At 51.5% G+C, this 9,323-nt stretch overlaps 1 protein-coding gene across 1 annotated transcript; it reads left to right on the forward strand.

Moving 5' to 3' along the window:
- Window positions 1–5,306: 5,306 nt before the first annotated feature.
- On the forward strand, window positions 5,307–6,297 carry LOC130266047 (olfactory receptor 14J1-like). The gene has a single exon (XM_056515373.1). The coding sequence runs from the start codon at window positions 5,307–5,309 to the stop codon at window positions 6,237–6,239; it is 933 nt and encodes a 310-aa protein (XP_056371348.1). The 3' UTR covers window positions 6,240–6,297.
- Window positions 6,298–9,323: the final 3,026 nt, after the last annotated feature.

The raw sequence follows: 9,323 nt of genomic DNA on the forward strand, positions 1-9,323 counted from the left end.
AGCTTTATGTCCAAAAATGAGACAGGGGAGTCCTTCCAATTTATTTGAATAAACAGAGAGAGTTCCCTGGAGGACATTCCTGCAGGGTTTTCCCTCTCAAGATTTCAGAGGGTGCAGCCTCCTTTTATCTTAAACTCCTACCTGCATGTTGCCCTTGTCCTTTCCCCACTGGTCAAGGTAGAGGGAAGGTACAGCCTTTCTGACTCACCTGCCCCATATCCCCCCTGAACCTGGCATTTTCCTCTGAAGTTCAGCCTTGTGCAGACCCTTGTCTGTTTCAGGAGCCAAGCTCTCTGTGCCCAGTAATAAACCTGCTGCCCAAAGGCAGTAGAAAAATTATGGCCAATTTCAAAGACCCTTAACACTCATCCCTCACTCAGGAAATGATTTGTAAAGACAATATCATACATCTCTCCTTTCAGATTGATGTTTTCTGTGCTGGTGACAGTCTTTTAAGCCCAGTCTTCTCCCTGACTTCCCTGCTGTTGTAGTTCCATGGACAAAGGTTGTTGTCTCTTACCACTTCCATGGGCAGGCCGTTGTTCAACCATCTCCAGGACAGCAGGGCCCCACCCCACATCACTGCTACCTGGGAAGGTGAAAACCATCATTCCAAATGTCCCCCTCCTCCTTCTTCCCAGGCATTTGGCCCTGCCAGGGGGGTTTGCTGCTGATTGCCATAGGGAAAAGGAAACCCCTGTGACACTGTGCAGCCCCATGGAACCAAAGGGCCAATATGACACCATGGGGCCCCACAGAACCAAGGACACCCTTATGACACAGCAGGGCCTCCTGGAACCAAATCTCTACTGTGACACTACAGAACCTCACAGAGCCAAGGGGCCATGGTGACACAGCAAAGCCTCGTGGAACTGAGGAGTCCAAAGGTCTAAAAGAGTTCTTGCAGGGTTGTGCCTTGGGAAGAGAAACCTCCTTGGTGGCAGCTTGAGCTTGGCACACCCTTAAGGATGCTGTCTGTTTGTAGTGGGGGAACTCAGGAGTTTTAGATTGCTTCAAAAAAATGAAAAGGGAAAAACCCTGTTTGCCTGAGTGCAGCCAGTTCTCCAAGCAAAGCAGGTCCCAGGTGAGGGAGGACAGACAGGATGGGATTGGGGAGTGTGGAGCCAGGTTGTCCACACTGGGTCAGATATCAAGGCACAGCTTCTCTGAGCAGGCCAGACCTCCTGAGGAGACACCCTGGATTATTATCAATCACAGAATGCTGCAATCACCTCTTCCCAAAAGAGAACAGCTATTAAAGACACCCTCTAAGATAAGAATACATATTTCTTAGAAGCTCTTTGAAGTATTTCTCCATAAATGGAGTTGAAAAAGTTCCTAATGAACTGTACTAGACCAGAGAAAAATCAAGGCAGAGCCATAGTTTGATAGGACTTGCTTGATCCCAGTGAGCCCCGTGGTGCATTTGGTGCTGAGCACTGGAACCTCAAGGCCTGAGAGGAGATTGCACAAACCTTTCCAGGAGTCCATGTCAGAAGAAAAACCCAAAGTGTCTCAAAGCATTAATGGGTCCCACTGAGGTCCATCCCCAACACAGGCTCCTAATAGACTTCTTGGAGGAGAGAATTGGAGGTCATGATTGCACAAAATCTTCTCAGAGACTGAGAGAGAAAAGGAAAAAGGAAAATACATTAAAATCTGAAGCACCTAGAGGCATTGAGCCCCACTGAGTGTTGTTCCTGATAAACGCTCCCAAGAGACTAATTAAAGCAGATAACTGGAGGCCATGACTGCACAAAGTTCTCAGAGACTCCAAGGCAAAAGCAAAACCCAAAGTCCTTTGAAAAAACCTGCAGTCCCTGGGAGCATGAAGGAGCCCCCAGGGCCATTCCTGACCAAGGCTCCCCAGAGACTGGTCCCAGCAGATCCCTGAGGCCACTGGGATGTGGGGAGATGCTGAGGGCAGCACAAGGGGTGACAGTGCCCAGCCTTGCTGGGGCTGTGCCAGGAGGCCCCAGTGCCTCAGGACAAGGTGTCTCCTCCCAGCCCTTGGTGGCACAGACCCTGCTGTGCCCCAGGGCACCAAGATTTGGCTTCTGCTTTTCCCCTCCTGTTACCACTCTCTCCTGTTCCCTGGAGGAACTGGGGACACTTTCTCAGTTGTGTCCCCCCAGTGGCACCCATTAAAACTTCAAGAATCTTTAGAGTTTGATTCTGACTTGGAGTTCTTGAGAGGTTTCTTCTAGCTCCCTCTTGATGACTGATGTTCAGGGCCTCAGCACCAAACCCCCAAGAGGGTCGTTAAAGTCCTTGTGCTGTGTCTGTGCTGCTGAGCTGGGCTGGGCTCCTGGCACAGAGGCAGCTCCTGGCAAGGGCAGCACTGCAGAGAGACAGCTCTGCTCAGGAGCAGCTCCTGTGCACAGCCCAGCAGGGCTGCACTGCCTGCAGCCACCCCTGGCACAGCACAGAGCTACAGAGGGGTTAAACTCAGCCTGGGCTGGGAGCATAGAGCAGAGCTCACTGAGGGCTCACTAGAGCAGAAATCCTCACAGTGTTTCAAACAGCCACTCTCTGGCTGTGGGAAGATAAGCTGCAGTTGCTGCAGGGATCTCCTCAAGCTGGCACATCCCACAGCTTTCAGGACCTTCCAGGAGGAGTCTCAGAGCTGCTGCAGTGCAGGGGATGTGGCTCTAGGGCAGGGCTGGGTTTCCCTGCTGCAGCAGCCGAGGCACAGCCCCAGGCAGGTCCCTGTGTCCAGGCTCTGCTGCAGAGCTGAGCAGCCGGGGTTGCAGCCAGGGGTGCCCAGGGCTGTCCTGCAGAGCAGGGTCCTGCAGCCCAGGGCGCTGTGCTGGGGCAGGGACTCTGCTCCCTGCCAGGGACAGCTCTCAGCCAGCCCGGGCAGCTGCTCCCAGCGCTGGGGGAGAAGCTGTGGGGGCAAGGAGCAACCCTGAGCAGGGCAGGTGCTGCTGCTGAGAGGTGCTGGGTGGGGCAGGGCTGCTCCCAGCTCCACACCAGCCTGGGCACAGCTCCGGATGACAGTTCCCAAAAGAAGGTAAACCTGGGATTGCTGTAAAGATCAGGAGCTTTCCTGAGAGTGTTTTAAATTTCCTCCTTGGAGCAGGGTGAGAAATTTGGGGTGATGGCAAAAAGTTTTTTGCTTTTTATACATTTTTCCTATATTCATAGCTCTGTAAACTATTATTATTATATAGTTATAAGACTATAATTCTTAATTGACTCTATTAAACCCTTAAGTAAATATATTAAACTACTATTATATACTTATATAACTGTAATCCTTAATTAACTCTAGTAAATTTCCTAACCTTTCTCTTAGATTTTTGAACAGTAATCTGACCTTCTAAATACATTCTTGAAATACTGTATAGTCTTATTATCAGGAAGAGGTCCTACAAGAAGAACTTTTTTTTTTTTTTACCCAGAATGTGAGCATTCATAACAAAACTGGAGCAAAGAAGCCCTTGGACCTTCTCCAAGGGTTGACTCAAGGGTATCTAACAGGCACAACTGACTCTCCTAATGGATGTTCCTGTTAAATATCCTAGTTAATCAACCCTAGTAGATTGCTGGAATTGGGGCCTGGATGTGCCCCATCCCCACTGGGACACCTGGAAGCTTCCAATAAAGGTTTGGTTTTTACTTTACTGTTCTAACGGTGTTGCAAGGGTTTTTTTCTCTTTTGATTATAGACAACAGGGGGATGAGAGAAGCAGAACAGGAATTGTAATCAGAGAATGACGGAACATTCTGAGTTGAAAGGGACACACAGGATCTGCAAAGTAATGTTTGAATATTTACAGAGAGTCCGGATCTGTAACTTTGGGTGGTCAGTCTCTCTGCTGGAGCCTCCCAAGGAGCTTTTAGCCTCTCCCCAGCCCTGGGCAGCACCAGCATCCCCTTTGCAGGGCCCAGCAGGGCTCTCCAGAGCTGCCCTTGCCCACCTGCAGACAGACTCTGCCCCAGGCAGGGCTCTGCAGACAGGCAGGTTTCTGTAGGGCAGGTGAGGGCACAGAGGGTGGGATGGGCTCTGTGAGCCTGGCAGGGACAGGGCAGCTCTCAGGAGGGAAATGTCCAGGCCCAGTGAGATGCTCAGGGAAGGAGAGGGGGCTGAACAGAGCAATGCTGGGGGCAGGAGGGCACTGTTGGTGTGTGGGAGGTGCTGTGCACAGCTGGGCACGGGAACACTGCCCTGAGTGCCCGGCTGTCTCTGCCCTGCCCTCCCAGGCACAGCACCACAACATCTTCTCTAGTTTCTGCACTCCTCTGATACTGTCATTGTAATCTGCTGCTCTCAGGGAGGCTCTGGGATTGCAGCAGCTGAGTCAGGCACTGCTCTTGGGATTCCTGCCAGGCTGGGGTGTCCATGGGAATGGGGTGTCCAAACTTCCCTATGACCTGTGGGGTTGTGGGCAAACCAGTCCATGGGAAAGGGGAATGAGCTGAGCCCCCTCCCTGAGATCCCATCATGGGCACATCTGGGGGTCTCCTTGCTGTGTCCTTCCAAGCTCTGAGCTGCCCTCCTGGGTGCAAATCTGTGCCAGAGCCTCTCGGAGCTCCCTGAGTGTTCCACAGGGAAGTGCAAAGATGCCACAGCTGAGGAAATGCTGTTGGGTTTACCAAGGGAACCGCGACTGTCCTTGGCAGAAGGGGGTGCTGAGACCTTGCTCAGAGACCTTTAGAGACGGTGAGACATTCAGGGATCCCTCTGCTCTGGGCAGGGTCTGGCCTATCCCAGGGTGACACCGGAGTGTGACTGTACTCTGGTTGCAGCCAAAGGTGCAAACCCAGGGCAGTTGGGAACAAGCCCATCCAGACCCTCACCTTGCCCTGAGCCACAGGGAATCCTTTGCCTCTCACATCTCTCAGTGGAAAACTGTGAGTACAGCAGAAATGCTGTGGATTTGTGTCCTCATAGAATCAGGAATGATGTGTGGGCAGGAAAATAATAGCTAAAATTCCTTCCTGGTCTCCATGCCCTTTAGAAGTGGGAATGCAGAAGCAGCAGCCTTTTAAAAGGGATTCCATTGAGGAATCCTGAATATACAGTCTTGTCCCTCTGCCACACAGCCAAAAACCCACGGCGGCAGGGCAGGGATGGATCCTAGAGAGCCCCCTGCACAGGCCTGGCTTGTCCTGCAGCTCTCAGAAAGCACAACTGGAGCTCAGTCAGGGACCTGGGAGAAAGTTTCCCAGAGCAGAAACAAGGGAGGCTGAGTCACAGCAGGACAGCATACAGAGAATTGACCAAAGCAGCTCAAAGCAGCCTCTGCTGACTTGTCACTGTCCTTTATCCATGAACAGGTCCCCATGTTCAGCCAGAGCAAATGTCCAACAGCAGCTCCATCAGCCACTTCCTCCTGCTGCCATTGGCAGACACGCGGCAGCTGCAGCTCCTGCACTTCTGCCTCTTCCTGGGCATCTCCCTGGCTGCCCTCCTGGGCAACGGCCTCATCATCAGCGCCGTAGCCTGCGGCCACCACCTGCACACCCCCATGTTCTTCTTCCTGCTCAACCTGGCCCTCACTGACCTGGGCTGCATCTGCACCACTGTGCCCAAAGCCATGCACAATTCCCTCTGGGACACCAGGACCATCTCCTACTCAGGATGTGGTGCTCAGCTCTTTTTCTTTCTCTTCTTCATCTCAGCAGAGTATTTCCTCCTGACCGTGATGTGCTACGACCGCTACGTGTCCATCTGCAAACCCCTGCACTACGGGACCCTCCTGGGCAGCAGAGCTTGTGCCCACATGGCAGCAGCTGCCTGGGCCAGTGGCTTTCTCAATGCTCTGCTGCACACAGCCGATACATTTTCCCTGCCCCTGTGCCATGGCAATGCTCTGGGCCAGTTCTTCTGTGAAATCCCGCAGATCATCAAGGTTTCCTGCTCACACTCCTACCTCAGGAAATTTGGGGCTTCTGCTTTTACTACTTCCTTAGCACTTAGTTGTTTTGTATTCATTATTTTCTCCTATGTGCAGATCTTCAGGGCAGTGCTGAGGATCCCCTCTGAGCAGGGACGGCACAAAGCCTTTTCCACCTGCCTCCCTCACCTGGCTGTGGTCTCTCTGTTTATCAGCACTGGCACATTTGCCTACCTAAAGCCCCTCTCCATTTCCTCCCCATCCCTGGATCTGTCCCTGTCAGTTCTGTACTCGGTGGTGCCTCCAGCCCTGAATCCCCTCATCTACAGCCTGAGGAACCAGGAGCTCAAAGGAGCCTCGAGAAAACTGATGACTCTCTATTTTCAGAAGCATTAAATGCTCTCTTTTCTTCTGCAGAGCCTCTAGAATGTAACTCTTTACAATCTCTCTTTTTTTTCTTACCTGTCCTTTTATTTTGGTAACTTTTTCTACTGTTGTGTTGTGTAAAAAATACTCTAAATTACTCTTTCAATTCTACATTTATATCTACTTTTCTTTTGGAAGACAAAGACATGCAAGGTGTCTCTCACATGCATTTAAATAAAAGCAAGTGCATGCCCTCTCCTGTGTGTCCAAGATCCTTCCTCAGCCCTTCTGTGTCTCTGCAGGGGCAGTGACTGTGAGCGGAGGCAGAGGTGAAGAGACTCCCAGCACAGCAGAACAGCCTGGGACAATGGCCCTGGCTCTTCCCACATCTGCTCTTCCCAACTCCACCCTCTCCTTGCCAGCCCTTCTGTGGCTGTAAGGCCGCAGTGCTCTGGCAGCTTGGTCACTGTCCTGCTGCATGTCCGTGCTGTGAGCACAGGCAGGAACAGGCCATGGGCACAGCTGGGACACAGCTGGGCTCCAGCACAGCAGCTCCATCAGCAAAGGGCATCTCCTGAGGGCAGGGCAGGAAGGCTTTGCTCTCCTCCAGAGCTGCTGTCAGCAATGTCCTCCAGGAATGCAAAGCAATGCCCAGTGCCTGGGGCAGAGGGGCAGTGTGCAGGGGGCACACAGCAGTGTCCTGGCACAGCCAGAGCTCCTGGCATGGACCTGAGGGAGCAGCAGAGCAGGGCCTGGGCTGTGTCTTTGTTGTGGCCACAGCCTGGGAAGGTGCCCCAGGGCAATTGTCCCACACCAGCCCCTGCAACCACCACACCCAGCACTGGACCCTCCCCCACCTGAAGGAGGTTGTTTGTCCCTGCATGGAGGGACACCAAGTGACCAGGGAGCAGTCTGAGTTTGCTCTGTACTGAAGAGATTTCAGCAGGGCATCGTGTGTGTTTGGGGAGATGAACCCGAGTGAGCACAAACACCATCATCAGCACTCGGGGCTGGCACAGTTCTGGTGGCACAAACGGTGCCTTGAGGCCACTAAACTCGGGGAAAACACCTGAATTCATTGCTGGGCTGTAGGTAAGATTCAATAGAGAGAAACAGCCTGGGCAAGGAGGCTCCAGGAAAAAATGCTCAGCACAGGCATGGAATGCGCAGAGAGACCATTGGGGTGGGGGTTTGTGGGGAGAAATCAGAGCTGCCTCCCTTCTGAAGCACCCTGAGCACCTGGACAGGGCTGTGCTGTGTTCCGGGCACTGACCTGGAACTGAGGGATGTGGAAAAGGCCTTTGGTGTCAGGGATGTTGAGAAGGCTGGGCACTGTCACTGTGAGACTTCTCTCAAAGCCCTTGGAAAGGCCAGAGCCATCCCAGAGGGTCCTGGGCACTTGGGAAGGGCAGACATGGAAGCAGTCTGCAAACAGGGCAGGGAGGGGCACTGGGAGAGTCACAGCCTGGTCAGGCTCAGCAGGGAAGTGCATGTGGCAAATCCTCCTGCAGCCATTCCAGGCACTGGTGACACAAGGCAGGGATGGCAGAACCCCTGTGGGAGGGAAAAGAAGGGGATGTTGTGTGCCCAGGCTTTAGCCTGGCCTGGGACATGGTCTGCTGTGCTCTCCTCAGAGCCAGACTGGACAGAGCTGGGCTGCAGGAGTGGAAGATGGGGTGGGTGGGAATTTGGCTGAACAATGAGGGTCAAATATCATCCAAGGAACAGAGTCCCCTTGACAGCCAATCCCTGGCGACATCCCTCAGTGACCAGCCCTTGACCACCACTGGGGAACATTCCTATTATCTCTATAATGGCATGAAATGCACTTTCAGTTCCTTTGTGGATGCTCCCAAGTTGCAGGGAGTCTGTGACCAAACTCATCCAGTTAATGATGACTGCAAAACATAATTGGGCAAGATGGCTGAGTTGGGTAAATTTGCCTTGCCATCGGGAGCAAACCAAGAAGCATGAAAAGGGAGAAAAAACTTATGCATCAGAAGAAAATCAATACGGGAAAAAACCAAACCTGACCAAAAATACAAAACAAAGCAAAACCTACCCACAATCTAAAACCCCTACAAACAAACTAACTACAATAAGCAAAGGCCACAAACAGAAGCAAACAAATGCAGAGGAAATCTCCTATCAGTGGAAAATGTTAAACTATCCATGGGCAGAAGTGTAAGTGGTGTTCCGAAAGAAAAATGTCATAAAAACTAAATAAATCCCCTATTCCCTTTGCTCCCCCCACATCTCTCAGTTTATTGCTGATTATGATGTGACACCAAACGGAACATCCCCCTTGTCAGTCCAGCCCAGCTGTCCCATCCCTGTTCCCTCAGGAACACTTGCCCACCCCAAGCCCATGGGTTGGAGGGAATTGCTGACATGTCCCATGTGAGGTGAGCACTGGTACAAAGATAGGACAAGAGAACATTTACTCTTATCAAGGACAGTAGAACAGAAGAGCACAGCCTTGGAGAAACAGATCAAAGATGTCACTCAGGCAAACAGAAGTCATTCAAAATGCAAGCAGGATGCCAGCTCAGCTCTGAAAGACTGCTGATAATGCAGAAATTGTGGAAAACAAGGAAATTGCCATCATTCAAAAGCAGGGATTGAGGAACAGCCACTTTTGCCAGATGTTGAAGACAGACCCCAATGAACCACATAAGGATTTGTGATAATGGGTACCACTATGTCAAATAAAGTCAAAGGAAGTGGGGATAGCTAATGAGGACGTAATCAGCGTGTGTGATAAATCACTGTTTACCTGATGCCCAGTATACACAAATGGATGAGGGATTACCAGAGTGACCACCATGCTGTAATAAAGAATACTCAAAACAGTGTTCAGAAGTTTCTATCCAGCACATTTCAGTATCAGTTCTGTCCTTGACTCCATTATGTGCCTTGTACAGTTCCACAATAGCCCCTTGGTTCTATTGGGGTCCATATTGTCAAAATGGTTCCTTGGTTCTGCACTGCCTCAATGCTCTACTTGGTTCCAAGAAGCCTTGGTATGTCACAACTTCCCCTTGGTTGATGAACTGCCATAGTGTCTCTTGGATCTGCAGTATGGCAATGTACAATTGGTTACAAGCAGCCTCG

This window comes from Oenanthe melanoleuca, unplaced genomic scaffold, assembly GCF_029582105.1.
Source record: "Oenanthe melanoleuca isolate GR-GAL-2019-014 unplaced genomic scaffold, OMel1.0 S001, whole genome shotgun sequence".
NCBI classification, from domain to species: Eukaryota; Metazoa; Chordata; class Aves; order Passeriformes; family Muscicapidae; genus Oenanthe; species Oenanthe melanoleuca.